The 16,360-nt window shown below is 33.0% G+C and overlaps 1 protein-coding gene across 1 annotated transcript in view; it reads right to left on the minus strand.

Moving 5' to 3' along the window:
- The window catches only part of LOC149899537 (atrial natriuretic peptide receptor 3), an 88,412-nt gene that overhangs the window by 29,175 nt on the left and 42,877 nt on the right, over window positions 1–16,360 (minus strand). The window contains exons 2-3 of the mRNA XM_090114028.1: window positions 14,854–15,107; window positions 6,325–6,514 (exon numbers count right to left, since the gene is read on the minus strand). Coding sequence (XP_089970154.1) covers window positions 6,325–6,514; window positions 14,854–15,057 — 394 coding nt within the window. The 5' untranslated portion in view covers window positions 15,058–15,107. The remainder of the gene's footprint in view (window positions 1–6,324; window positions 6,515–14,853; window positions 15,108–16,360) is intronic.

The raw sequence follows: 16,360 nt of genomic DNA on the forward strand, positions 1-16,360 counted from the left end.
TTAAATTTTCTTTTAATTTTATAGAAAACTAGCGGTCCGCCCCGGCTTCGCCCGTGGTACATATTTACGTTCTCTCTACATGAAAACCATCCTCGTACTTCAAGGAATATAATAAAAAAAGAATTATCGAAATCGGTTCAGCCGTTCTCGAGTTATGCGCTTACCAACACATTTTGCGATTCATTTTTATATATAAGAAGATATGTAAAGCTTGTGAAAATGGATAAAGTTTCATGTACCTGCTTCTGTAAAATAAAATACGTGGATTATTAATAGTGTAGTGAATTAAATAGTTGCAGAATCAAGACAAAACAACTTCTTTCGTTCACTTTTTTAATTTATTATGCACCACTGTCCACCAGACTCAGCATTTGTCCTAGTCGTTTGGGTTGCCTGGCAGAGATCACTGTCAGCGATAAGGCCGCCCTCTGTACATTGTTAAATAAGTTATTATGAGTTTTAGATGGTACAATACCTATAGTTATGATGGTACAGTACCTATAAGGTGTACAATAAAGAATTTTTCATTCATTCATTCAAAACAAAATTTTCGATCGTACACTGTCTAAAGCGCGTCACACACGGTGAAGATACTATAATATTTTATCTTAAGATACTGTTATATTTTATATTACAGTATCTTAACGCATCCGGTATCAGCGTTCGGACCATCATTTTTCTTTTTGTCATTGCGTACTAAGACTCCTGTAGAACCGCCATCCTGTTACAAATGACCCACAAAATTTCGCGTCAATTCGCAATATGAATCCTGCAGTATCTAGATAATGGTACTAGAACCAACCAACTATTACACTATTATAATATAACATTAGTAATCTTCTTACTCAACAATAGCAAAATAAATTCTTAAGTTAAGAAGATCTTGATACTTTTCTAACTCAAAACTCAACTCACAATAGCCGAATTAACTTTTTGGTTATAAAGATATCTTCTTCCTGTATTTCAGGTTTGAAACTCAACGGACCATAGCAAAATAATCTCTTTAGAGAGGAACATTTGGTGCACAATTGTTTTTGAACAAATGTGTACGTATTTCAATCCAGAGAGGAAAATATAAGGGAAAATACGACACAATCGGAAGAGAATCAGAAGTGCTGCTAAGAGCTTTATATGTACCATTCATTTTATATTGAACCTGTTATATTGGATGTATTCATTGTTGAAATAAAATTTTCTTTATACTGATCACTGCGTTTTATTTGTTTTAATTATACCTACCTATATAATGTAAATTATGTTCCTTTGTTATTTTGGTGATGAAATAAATACTGTAAGAAATAAAAAGCGAGACTGGGTTAAATATTAGTTTGAATGTAATAAGAATGTACTGCGATTCTACACAGCTACCTAATTGATGTAGGTAGTTGATAACAAAACGCAGCTAGTCAACGACTATTAGTAAAGTGAGGGTAGTTGGGTCGAACGTCGTATAAACAGCGTCCGAGCCCCTAGGCACGATTCGTACGAATGCGCCACGAGACAAAGGAACGCGGCAATTTATAGTATGCGACAGCTAAGCATGTTCGGACAGGAAACAGTTACAACTACTCATCCACATAAAAAAAAAATCAAAAGTTACGTCTAACAATACAATAATCCATACTAATATTATAAATGCGAAAGTAACTCTGTCTGTCTGTCTGTTACTCAATCACGCCTAAACTACTGAACCAATTTGCATGAAATTTGGTATGGAGATATTTTGATACCCGAGAAAGGACATAGGCTACCTTTTATTGCGAAATATGTATCACGGGCGAAGCCGGGGCGGACCTCTAGTTGCTTATATTTTTAACGAAACATTAATATTCCAACAAATAATAAAGAACACTTAATAAAGAGCTGAAAGTAAAGAAACACAACTTTACGATGATTTCGATTCATATTAGGAGTTATGCTCTATTATTTTTAAACGTTATTTTTGTATATATTTCTTATTTTTCACTTGAAAAACATTAAACTATAATAACATAGGTAAAAATAGTAAAAGCATAGAATGCCATAGGCGTATGAAAAATGATATTATTACATTGACCGTAATAAAACTACATAAAAATGTTTATGGGACCTTTATTGCTTATAAAAGTATCTTTTTATCATTGTAACTTAACGTTATTCGAAATATGCCCTTAATCTGTCTTTATTGGCTACTACACTAGTGCTTTAACTTCGTATAAAAATATTATGCTTTTATTTATAAGTAGGTATATAAAACCTATTTCTATAATAATACTAGCGGTCCGCCCCGGCTTCGCCCGTGGTACATATGAAAAATAGATGTTGGCCGATTCTCAGACTTACCCGATATGCACAGAAAATTTCATGAGAATCGGTCCACCCGTTTCGGAGGAGTATGCAGACTAACATTGTGACACGAGAATTTTATATATAAGATTAAGATTATAAAGAGGAAAGGTTTGTAATTATGAACGTATGTATGTATGGTTTTCACGCATAAACTACTAAGCCGATTACAATGAAATTTAGCACACATATAGATGGTAACTTGGATTAATACATAGGATAGGTTTTATCTCGGAAATCCCACGGGAATGGGAACTATGCGGGTTTTCCTTCTAGTCTTTTAAAATATGAATTAAAATGAAATCTAGTCTTTTATATGAATTATTATCATATTACAATACATTTATATCTATTTATTAACATACCATGCAACAAGCTTAACCTAAGATAAAATATTATTAAATTCAATTGCCTTATTTTATTAAAGTACATATTGTATGAGAGAGAGATACATAATTTTATCCATACTAATACGTATTTTACTTCTCTACTCTCAACTTCTCTGTTGACTGTTAATTGTTATACTTTAACGACTAATCCGCAGTACCGATTTAGATAAAATTTATATGGATAATAGTTAAAAACCTAGGACCAAGGATAGGCAGCCTATTTTAAGAAATTCGTAGTTTTGTTCGCAGATGAATTCGCGGGGCACAGCTAGTTGTGTTATAAACATTCGTTACTCGGAATGTAATATAATATCTTGAGTGAAAGTTTACTGAAAATATCATGTGTTCCACAATACTGTAATTGTATACGATGCAGTGATGAAAACTTCCTGGAATACTGCGAGAAAAATAACTAAAGAATTGTTGTTTATTTATTTTTAAATTGTTTATTACATTTCATATACATGCAATTACAATTTACATGCAATATCTGTATAAAATTAATTCTTCGACGAATCCCACTTCCTTTAAAAATACTATTGAATTTAAAGATGTTGTTAATATTTAAAAGAAAGTTCTAATAAAAAATTGGAAAGGTATTTTCTTCAATATACTTTTTCATTAAAAGTATTATCTATACTAATATTATAAAACTGAAGAGTTTGTTTGTTTGTATGTTTGTTTGAACGCGCTAATCTCGGGAATGACTGGTCCGATTTGAAAAATTCTTTCGGTGTTAGATAGTCCATTAATCGAGGAAGACTATAGGCTATATATCATCACGCTAAGACCAACAGGAGCGGAGCCACGCGGATGAAACAGCGCGGCACAGCTAGTTAATAATAAAATTCTGGATTATAAACAGCTGTAATATAATGATTTACAGCTCTATATTTAAAATTAAGTTGCTATAAAAAACATTCACACATCTAATTTTAGTATTTAATAGCTTTTCCATGTCTGAACACATTAATGTAGGATTTATTAGCAAAAGGATTAAAGGGTGAATGAGGGTAGAATCCAGCTATTGATTAACCTAAAACTGGATTACTTCTACACGTTTTCATTAATAGTTAAAGCAGATTTCATCTAAAATTAGCCTTACTCATAATAGTTATCTTTTTGGTTTGTAACTATAAATAAAATTGTGTATGAATAGTTTTTTCCTTCTTTTTAATGGTGCTTTTACACATTCGTGAAAATAGCGAGGCGAATAACGAATACGCATTTTTTAACAGTCCAAATTTCTTTTCGTCTTGAGATCCGCGTTTTCGTGTTTAGACTTTTCAGATGTAAACAAAGGAAGACAAATGTATGAAGTGGTTCCCTTCACGAACACGAATGTATAAATGCACTATAAAGGCTCCCTATTAGTACCGCGAATTCACAATAAAAGTCATGTCCTCCATTCACAGGATGCTCGCAATCGTACGTGAAACTCTCCATGAAATGGACGTAGAAGCTCCTGCCAAAATCACCACATTATTATGGGATACTATATTTACTATGGCACGGGGCCGCGAAAGTGAATGAATACGCGGGAACGCCGCTTGAAGGAGTCGCGAATCCTTCGAGACCGCACTAAATACCGACGCTGGTCAAGTAACGCACGCGAACAGCTCGAAAACTGTCCACGTGCACGCTCACGCCTGTTCACAGAGCTTCAAGGCACGAATGTAGAGCCACCATTACGTAAATGCTTGATTGGATCTGTATGAAATTTGACACGGTCACGCACAATGCTCTGGGTTAGTTCATGGACATTTTTTTACCGGAACTATATGAATGAACTCTGCTGACAAAATTAATATAAAATTGGAAATAATAAATGTCATTCCATACAAAGAAGTAATAGAGTGTTTGCAAGGTATTTGCTACATAAACATTTAGCAAGAATCATAGTTTTGTTATTAATAATTAATTAACATTAGGAAACTATTATCTACCAAAATTAATCTTGTTATATAAACCTATATAATTATCTATACATATAATAAATCTGTAGAAGGGTCAATTCTGTACATTGAAAATATTGAAAAAATAAATAGCAGGGGGTGTTACTGGATCGATACCAAACCCAAATATGTGATTAAAAAAGTTTTTGTCTGTCTGTCTGTCTGTCTGTCTGTCTGTCTGTATGTGAAGACATCACGTGAAAACTAACGGTTCGATTTCGATGAAACTTGGTATAATTATACCTTATTATCCTGGGCGTAAAATAGGATACTTTTTATCCTGGAAAAATACGTAGAAAAAAAACAATCTTAATTTTTCAGTTTTATCCATAGACGTTGTTCTGTAGAACCGCGAACACACGTTGGGTATTATTATAGGCATAGCCGTATTTGGGTCCAATAGATACTTATAAGCAGAGGCGGCTCGCCCTAAGGAGCGCTGGTGCAGTGAACTCCCATAAATAATTATAATAAAATCATACTCCTTAATTTAATTATTAACATTAATTATTACTATTTAAAATCAATCGTAATCTTTAAAACTGTTAATACCCATGAATATATCCATCGTTCTATCATCCCATACACCTGTATAATACCTACTGTATTATGTAACGCGCGAAGTGGAGCGCTCACGGTTGCGCTCCAATGAAAAAAGATTTAGTACATTTCCTAATACGAAATCCAATAGGAGTGAAAGAGAGGGTTTTGCCAGAGCCCTGCGCGTGAAACAGAAGATTTTCTATGGAAAAGTAGCAAAATTCGGAGCGCCGCACCCGCAAACGTTGCCGGTTCGTTTTTACCGCCCGGCAGGACAGCGATTGCGACGTTGCAAGTTGCCACTTCTATAATATAAACAAACACTCGAGTCAACTTCAATGCACGCGCGCGATTCATGCAATTTTCTAATTAAAATTATAAAATACGTGTTGAAATAGCCTGTAGTTATCAGTATTACTTGTGAGTGTTAAAATGAACAATAATTATAATGTGGCGTTCATTAAAAAGTGTGATAAAACGTTACAAATTCGGCTTGAATGTAAAGCTAAGGGACCGCCACGGCCTGAACTTGATCACGCAAAAATGTACGACAAAAACGAAAACATATACGCGTGTGTTTAAATCTGAACAATATGTGAAAACACCGTGGTTGTGTGGTTGTGATGAAAGCAACAACATACATTTACGAATGTCTTGTCGCTTTAAGTTATAGATATTTTTGCACACCAAAAAGAAAGACGTATGTATTTCCTTTAAAAGTAATTTTTTTGATAAATGTACTGCTTTACACCATGTATTTTCAGTGTTTTATTTCAAGTGAACACCCATAAAATTTTGTCACGAGCCGCCTCTGCTTATAAGATGTTATTGTCAGAGTTACTCAAAATGGAGAAATAAACCATCCACGCGAAGACCGACATCCGCGCGGACGGAGTCGCGGGCGGAAGCTAGTATTATATAATTCTATTATAAACTTGTATGATCATGATGATTATGATGTTGAGTACCTAATATATTCCTTTGAAACTGTTATATAAGTAATTTAATTAACTATTAATCACATGGCAAATATATCGGGTCAATGTAGATCTGTTCTTTTGCAGTAATGGTGATAAGGATGATGATGATTTAAAAGAATTAAATTTAAAAGTTACCCAAAGCAAAATCACAAGCTGGCCCGAAGAACACCGTAGCACAGTCATTGTAAGCATCAATGGCTGATATCACAGCATACGCTGCGTCGCAGTCTGTGACGTCATACGTCATCCATTCGAAGCTGAGCCATGGAGGCAGTAACTCCTTCACAGCATCTGACTGCACCGCTAGTTGGAGGACTGGCTCCACCTGGATGAAGACAAGAATTTACTTAATAATCTATATTCTATACTAATATTATAAAGCTGAAGAGTTTGTTTGTTTGTTTGAACGCGCTAATCTCAGGAACTACTGGTCCGATTTGAAAAATTCTTCGGATGTTAGATAGCCCATTCATCATTCATTCATATTATCACACTAAGACCAACAGGAGCGGAGCTAGGCGGGTGAAACCGCGGAGCGCAGCTAGTATAATAAAATAAAATATAATGTAATTTTTTTGTATTTTTTGATGGTGTCTTAGAATGTTTAATGCTTATCATTGTGTTGTTTGGTTGCAATAAATCTTTTTGTATTGTATTATTGTATTGTAAATAATAACTTTATACTTTGTACAAATAGTATACAAATAAAAATTGCTAGGCGTTTTTCAGGTATTTTGTATTTATCCTTTAGTATTTATATTTTTATTATATACATATTTATTATATATATTTTTAGTATTTACATTTAATTGATTTATATTCAATTTAATGCGTTTTTTAGTTATTTAAATGAAGTTGTTTGTATATAGGTACAGTTTATTTATTTAATACTGACTCATGTTGGTATCTGAAAAAACTACTTTTCGAATTTTGAACCGATGTTTGACAATCGATGTTTTCAATCGCTTCTAGAAAAGTATAGGTAACTGATAAATATCATTTGAAAGACGCGGGTTCGAATCCCGCCTCGTGATCGAATTTTTTCTATTCTTACAAATTTATATAAATATCCTTTGTTTTAAAGTCAGTGTAATGAATTCGAATACAAGTCTTTCTAACCATATGTATGCAAAACTATTTCAAAGTTTTAATCCGTACGACATTATTCAGTACTAGCCGTCCGCCCCGGCTTCGCCCGTGGTACATATTTCGCAATATAAAGGTAGCCTATGTCCTTTCTCGGGTATCAAAATATCTCCATGCCAAATTTCATGCAAATTGGTTCAGTAGTTTAGGCGTAATTGAGTAACAGACAGACAGACAGAGTTACTTTCGCATTTATAATATTAGTATGGATGCATGCTAGTACAGGCGTCAGCGAGTATCCTACTAATCCTACTAATATTATAAATGCGAAAGTTTGTGAGGATGTGTGTGTGTGTTTGTTACTCTTTCACGCAAATACTACTGAACCGATTCCAATGAAATTTAGCACACATAACTTGGATTAACACATAGGATAGGTTTTATCCCGGAAATCCCAGGGGAACAGGAACTATGCCAGTTTTTCTTTGAAAACGCGGCCGAAGCCGCGGGCGGAAATCCAGTCATACATAAATAACACATATTAATCTCGTAGGAGTACAAACTCAACCTATTATTAGTCCTACTAAATATAATTTACAATAGACATACGTACATAATCCATACTAATATTATAAATGCGAAAGTAACTCTGTCTGTCTGTCTGTTACTCAATCACGCCTAAACTACTGAACCAATTTGCATGAAATTTGGTATGGAGATATTTTGATACCCGAGAAAGGACATAGGCTACCTTTTATTGCGAAATATGTACCACGGGCGAAGCCGGGGCGGACCTCTAGTACTTTCTACTTTTACATAATTCAGCTGTTGATCTTCCAAATTAAATAGATTAAAGTACTTAATTTACCGATCTTTTTTACTGAATGAGTGGGATAAGAAAGGGAAGGTGTTTGACACTTGTAATTAAGTTTCTCGACAATCCAATTAAACTTTTTCCTCGTGTAAATTGGAAGTACTGAGTGATAATTTGTAGGGAGGTTTCCCTGTTAAGTAGTTTCTTATATTATGTTTAATTTTACATGCACTAACTAGAGTACATAGAGAAATATTATATTATCATTAGTAGTAAAAAATTGAGTAGAAATACATATATTTTTAGCTGTTTATACGTGTAAACTAATATTCCTATTATTTTAACAAAATTAAATTATATTGATTAATAAAATGGTTAAGTGATATTTTATTTAACAAAAATACACACACGAAATTGTAAAGACTAATTTTCAAATCACAAAATATCTTCATAAAATGATATAGTTTTTTTTTAATAGAACTGCGTTTTAAGATATTAGATTATTTAACTATATTCACTGCACTAGTAAAACATTTTACAAATATGAAAGGTAAGGTCACTTTCCTATCTAAGGAAAATTATTTACACGAAATAGCCCCCTGGGTACAATAGTTCAAACTAATCTTATTTTCCACAACTTAGAGTTACCCGAATAAATATTTACATAGGACATTTTGGGACGAGCTTATATGAGTGATTGGTGAATGACAAACAGTTATACGCTATTTTTATAAAAACGTACGAGTTTTTAATATGTACTATTTTAATGTCATATTCTACTTCTATTGTAACTATATTGTAACAGTTTATGAGATTAGTTCGTTAGTTTCATTTGACTACGCGAGCAAAGCCGTGGGCGATAACTTGAAGCAAATAAATTTTATATGTGTGTGGGGAACAATTTTAGTAAACCGAATTATCTAGTTATTTAATCATACTATCATACTATAATTATAAATGCGAAAGTGAGTATGTATGGATGTTCGTTACTCTTTCACGCAAAAACTGCTGAATCGATTTTCATTATTTGGAATACACATAGAGAATAACTTGGATTAACACGTAGTATAGTATTAATATCAGAAATCTCAAACTTTTCTTTGAAAATGCGGGCGAAGGAACATAATATATCGTATATTCACTACTACGAAAGAAATGGTCCATTTGTAAGCCTCATTAAAATAGAATGAAAATTCTAAGTATCTTACACATCACAGAACTTAGTTCAATACTTAACATCTTCAAAAGACGACTCAGGTATCAAGCTTTTAAATTTATAACATAACTAGCTTTCCGCCCGCGGCTTCGCCCGCATTTTCAAAGATAAACCCGCATAGTTCCCGTTCCCGTGGGATTTCCGGGATAAAACCTATCCTATATGTTAATCCAAGTTACCCTCTATATGTGTGCTAAAATTCATTATAATCGGTTCAGTAGTTTTTGCGTGAAAGAGTAATAAACATCCATACAAACTTTCACATTTATAATATTAATAGGATTCGTAGAACTTACACGTGCTACGAATGTGCTACGAGTTCTACGAATCTGTAAATGCTATGCAATGATTATTATTCATCATAAGTTAAATAGTTTGATTTTATTTTATCCCTGTAAAAGCCAAAGCGTTATGTTTTATTTGAAATATATACATCTTTCTAAATATTCATTAAGAATCAAAATCACGGAAAATCGTCTAATTTGTTTTGAAATTTGCATCTGTAGAACTTTTGTTATCAAAGGCATGGAAAATCATAGACCTTTTCCTCAAAGTAAGCAACTTTTCGTTTGTAAATTTTATATGTAAATTCATAGACAACGTAACTTGTTGGCAACAAGATTGCTCTGAACTTGTGGATATTCCTTTGGGATCTTTCCGTCCTAAATAATTTGTTGCTTGTCCCCTATCAACATGTCTATAACGGTCTGTTGAAAATTATGTACGAGAAAACTAACCGGGTTTGGTTTATTTTTTGGAAGGTTAAATATTATGATTAGGAAATAACTTACTACAAGTGCTTCAACCCTTAACTAGACTTATAGTGAAAGTAAAAAAGGAATAGTTTTCTTGTCGTGTCTTAAGTAAATTTTTCTTTTTTTCTTTCTAAATTGATGAAAAACATTGCATTGTTCAACATTAAATCTATACTAATATTATAAAGCTGAAGAGTTTGTTTGGACACGCTTATCTCAGGAACTACTGGTCCGATTTGAAAAATTTATTCGGTGTTAGATAGCGCATTTATTGAGGAAAGCTATAGGCTATATATCATCTCGCTAGACCAGCAGGGGCGGAGCAATGCGGGCGAAACCGCGGAGCACAGCTAGTGAGAAAATAAACGTTACATCCGTAATAAAATGGGCTTTTTTATCGCTCTATATTTTTATTTATAACATCTATAATTTATAATTTGTTTAAATCTCAATTATACACGGGCAAAACTAATCTCAACTAACTCTCACTATTCGTTAATTACACCAAAATTTACGTATTAACAAATTTAGTTTGAATTAATTAATTAATTAATTAAATTTATTTATTTTCTCATCACAAATGCACAATCAACACATACATTGTTAATCTATATATCTTAACACTAACATTTGTGAGAGACTGGTGCCCGCGATAAGTATAAAATACTTGAGTTACGGGTCACCAGGCCCCCAAGCATTAACAATCACATCTATCAGATAAACAATGAACGTGAACATTAAAGGAGAAATAATAATTAATTGTGATTAAAGTTAAATGAAAAATTAATATCGAAAAATTACCAATGGATATATTATAAATTATTATAGATGAGGTGAAGAGTTAAAATGAATTGATATACTTAGTGTATAATGTGAGTGTTTGTGTATGTGTGTTTGTGTATGCGTATGTGAGTGCGTGTGTGTGTGTGTGTGCGTGCGTGTTGCGTGTGTGAGCGCGTATATGTGTGATTGAGGGTAGGTGTGGATGAGTTATTGCGATAGCGTATGTATGATTCAGTTTCTCTACTTACCGAATTGTATGAATAAAATTTTCTGATGTTTGATAGTCTAATTTTTTCAGCCATTTACATACCGACGTCTTACACCTTGATGTACTAAGGGAGTATATTGAAATAGACTTATTGATTTTATTGTATAAAAATGCCCCAAGATAATAGTAGAATCTATGTGACAGACATGTATTAAAAGAGTTGTTTTTACATATAATATCTTTTCTACGCTTGTCCCTATTGAAATTCGGATCATATTTTATTTGTGCATGTTGCCTTATTATAACAGATAAGATAAAAGTCTGTCTGACAGTTAGGACATCCCAACGTTTGTATAGTTCGCAGGTAGGATAGCGAAATGGTAAACCAGCCCCTACTCTGAGTATGGCTCTTTGTGCTCTTTCAGCTTCTATGAGGTGTACCTTGCAAGCGCCTTCCCAGGAGCTAATACAGTAATTAATGACTGAATGGCATAGAGCTGAGTAAACCATTTTTATTGTCCGAAAATCAGCAATATGTCTCAATATTTTAAATATATATATCAGTTTGCGAATCCGTGTGACTAAAATTTCAATGTGAGGCTTAAATGTGAGAGTTTGATCCAAGTAAACACCAAGATATTTGATAGAGTCAGTTCTTTGTATAGAAGGACAAGAGCAGGTTCGGTAAGTCATAGGTGTGCATATATGTGAGGTAATGTTGTAACTTGCAGGAGGAAGAAGATTTTTTTTTGGCGCAAAGGCAATATATTTAGTCTTATCCACATTTAGCGTTAAAACATTACATTTAAGCCACTCACAAACCTGATCAAAGCCATTCTGTGTACTTTGAAACACTTCTGTCCATGAGTCACCCGAGAATAAAAGTGCTGTGTCGTCTGCAAAAGACAGTATTTTACCATGATTCAGTTGAAGTTGGCATAAATCATTAAGATAGACAAGAAATAGGCTAGGTCCAAGAACACTGCCCTGGGGAACACCGTACTGCACCAGTAGTTCATCGCTAACCCAATTGTCAATTTTTACACGCTGCTTTCTGTGTTTTAAGTAATCTCCCAGTAATTGTAATGGAAGGCCTCTCACACCGATCCTTTCTAACTTAAGTAACAAGAGTGGTATTGATACGGTGTCAAAGGCCTTGGCTAGGTCAAGGAAAACCACAATACATTTCTTCCTCTTATCCAAATTGAAAACAATATTATTAGTTAGTTCGTGAACAGCATCGTCAGTCGACCTACCTGCCCGAAAGCCATATTGTCCAGGAGAAAGTAGTTCATTAGACTCTAAAAAGTTCATCAGACGTTTATTGATCAAGCGTTCCAAGATTTTAGACATAGTGGGGAGAATTGAAATTGGCCGATAATTCGTAATGGAGTCTATATCTCCACCTTTGTGGATTGGTTTAACTAGGGCAGTCTTAAAAGCCTGTGGAAAAATACCGGTGGTAAACGATAGGTTGCAGATGTATGAAAGAGGAAGCGATATTACTTTGATGTAACGTTTTAAGATTTTGCCTGATATGTCATCAATTCCCACCGCAGCATCTTCTCTTAGATCCATAATGATATGTTCAATCTCTGTATCATCAGTTGGTAGCAGAACAAACGATTTGGATATTTGAGAGTGAACATTCTCATAAATGTCAGGTTTATTATGGTTACTGATGATCTTCTCAGCCAATGTTTTTCCAACACCTATAAAGTAACTGTTAACATGATCAACACTATTTTTGGGATTGTTCTTATCAATTAGCGCTAAAGCGGACTCTGGTTTTTTATTTGTGTTACATATATTTTTAATGACGTCCCACAATTTTTTATTATTATTTTTAGTTTTTTCAATTTCTTGTTTTTCGTAGATTCTTTTTTGCTTCTTTAGTAGAGCGTTGCAGAAATTCCTGTATCTTTTGTAGGTTAATTTAAGTGAATTATCATCAGGTTTCTTTTTTAGTTTTTTATACAATTTGTCCCTATTGCGTATACATCTCAGTAGGCCTGTAGTAATCCATGGCTTATGAATCCTCTTTTTGTTAGGTACTTTTACAATGGACGAGTTTTCTAATATGGCATTATTTAGAAGTGTGACGAAGTGGTCTGTTGCTAAATTTACGTCGTTGTACTCTATTACTGACTGGAAGTTTATTTTATTGATAGATTTATCTAGTTCAGTATAATTAATTCTTTTTATGATTGATAGATTAAAGTTAAGTTTAGTCTGCAAATTAACAGAAATAGCAACACTTTCATGATCAGTCACAGATGAGGCAGCTACACAACATGTGGTATCCAATTTTGTTTTAATCATAAAATGATCTAGACATGTGCGTTGGTGGGTGGGTAAAGTATGAGCGGGTAGTATACAATGATACGCCAGAATATTTAAATATTCAGAAGAGCGCTTATCGGTACTATTGGGACCTATGTCAATGTTAATATCTCCACCAATTACTATTGTTTTATAGTTATTTAATTTAGTCAGTAGTGTATCTAAAGAATTAATAAAATTAGTAGTATTACGTTGACCTGGAGGGCGATAAAGACCTAAAATACAAATCTCGTTACTAAATTTTAAGCATAAACAATTAGCATCAACTAAATCAGGCTCATCCACCATTACTTCATACCGGTTTTTATAGTAAATAACAACGCCTTCATTTTGGGTTTGATGGATGGTTGTGCATATATGCCTGTAACCCTCTAAAAGGGGTATATTATGTAAACTAGTAACATAATTTTACAATGTGTATTATTAAATTGTATTAAAGTACAAAATAATAAATTCCGAGAAGATACTCCATTATTTGTACATACCGTAAACATGTATTTCAATAATTTCAAAATATAATTACTGCGTTTCATTATAATAATTTCAATTATAAAAATAATCTTCACAATAAAAGCTCATACATTAAAAGATTGTACTAAAAGTCAAAGACTTCTCTTTAATAAAAATAAAATCCCTGCGGCTCCACTGGTATTAAAAATTAAGTCAACATAAAAAGCAAACGCGGGGAAACCGCTAAATCGTATTCCAAAAGAAAAAGCTGTTGTACTTTAGACAAAATTCGGAATTAATTTGTTACTATGTTATACTGAGTGTAATCTTTAAGTAAAACAAAAGACGTATTTTTGGGTCTTTAATTTCTAAAACATCTGAAAGTATGTGATTATAAGAGATATACTCGAATAAGAATTGATGTATAAATTTGAAAAACTTATTTTACTTATCTTTAGCGGTAATTGTGCAAATAAATTTCTAGCCAGAGGTCGTGGGTTCGATTCCCACCCGGGGCAAATATTTGTGTGATAAACATAGATGTTTGCTCTGTGTCTGGGTGTTAATTATCTATATAAGTATTTATTTAAAATTATATATATATATATGTTTATCAGCCATCTGGTTTCCATAACACAAGCGAAAGCTTAGTATGGGATCAGATCGTACAGTGTGTGAAAATTGTCCTGAAATATTTATTTATTTATTTATAAGAGCTTTAATTCTAGAGATCGTTCGAATAGAAGATATTACAATTACCTAGGTTATTTGGCAATTTTATATTCGTTTTACACGTATCTGTATCGGAGGGGAGTTATATTTTTAAAGCTAATGCATATTTTTTGGAAAACACTTGATAATAAGTGTGAGAATAGTTTTTAAACAATTTGTTAAACGTCTAACTGTTTTGAATTTCATCCAAATTACATTAACTGGAATCTAGATAATACGCTTTCCACACACACAAACATATACAGACACACACACACATATACTTATAAAAACTTACCACATGCAAAGACGCATAGAACGAAGTATTCCTAGGCAGCAGTAACGCAGCTCGAATCTTACAGTTGCCATGTTCATCACACAAATTCTCACAGGACCTCGGCTTCGGTTCTTCCCCCCTGCAATTTTGCGAGCTGGCAACCCCAGCTATCAGCAACAACACTAGAACCTCCCGCCATCCCATTTTAGCGATATAACCACACATCACATCACTATCACATTATACACTACATAATTCACTGCACTTCACTACATCTGAAACAAGAAAGATATATTAATAATTGATTCTATCGAGTTTTAATTTATATGACAATAAGTTTATACAATAATGTTTGAGTTTAAGCTAGTTTCTCCGATTAATAAAAACAAAGAAATACCCTATATCACTGACAAATAATTTATTTTCTAGAATATAGTTTATTTTGCCAGAATTTTCGAATTTGGTATAGTAGTTTCGCAGCTAATTAGGTTAAAACAAACAAAAACATCCTTGCATATAATCCTAGTACATATACATATTTACTTAGTACAAAGCTACAGAATAACAACAATATATTTATTATATAATAAACACAAACCTAGCCTAAATAGAGCCTAGGAATAGATACAACCACAAGCAACCATAACTAATTATTATTATTGAAAATTGATATTCCATCTCTATAGCCTCGTTATAATAACTAAAGCAATTGAAATACAATTCTACAATTGAAATGTCTAGCAAATTATGTCTGAAATATCAACTTTGTCCTTAATTTGTTTAAGAATAGAGGTCAACTAAAAATATAGTATTTAGAAATTAATCAAATACAAGAAAATACAATATACTATTTGTAAAATATACTGTGCTCCGCGGTTTTACTCGCAGTGTTCCGCTGCTCCTGTTGGTCTTAGCGTGATGATATATAGCCTAAAGCCTTCCTCGATAAATGTGCTATCTAACACCGAAATAATTTTTCAAATCGGACCAGTAGTTCTTGAGATTAGCGCGTTCAAACAAACAAACAAACTCTTCAGCTTTATAATATTAGAATGGATACTAATTTTGTAAATATGCTAATTTTATACTTTTTGTTCCCAAAATTCGAGCGTGAGGTGACACACTTCATGAATGTCCCAAGCCCCAATGATAAGTATTATATATTAAAGAAACAAGAGGCCAAGCCCCTTAAAAATAAAAATGCTTACTCAAATTGGGACATCTATGGATCAAATTACAAAAGACCACCTATATCACATTCTATTACGTCATTTTCCAATACATTTTCATTCAAATTTTGCAAAATAAAAGTGTGTTAGTTTTATGTTCATAGAGACTTTTTGCTTATTTCTTTTGTAAGTCTAACCTACAACGCTAAAATATATTTCTCTACGAGTATAAATGATTCAAATGGAAACTTTTGAGATATAAATATGTTTAACCGTAAACTATACTTGCACCTTACAATGAAACAACATTAAATTTAATCGAATTAGAAACAGCAAACATAAGAACTTAGAAATTCTGG

This window comes from Colias eurytheme, chromosome 20 (genome assembly GCF_061535395.1).
Source record: "Colias eurytheme isolate Ceu_HAF_F1 chromosome 20, ilColEury1 Martin Lab GWU primary, whole genome shotgun sequence".
In the NCBI taxonomy this organism is placed as follows: domain Eukaryota; kingdom Metazoa; phylum Arthropoda; class Insecta; order Lepidoptera; family Pieridae; genus Colias; species Colias eurytheme.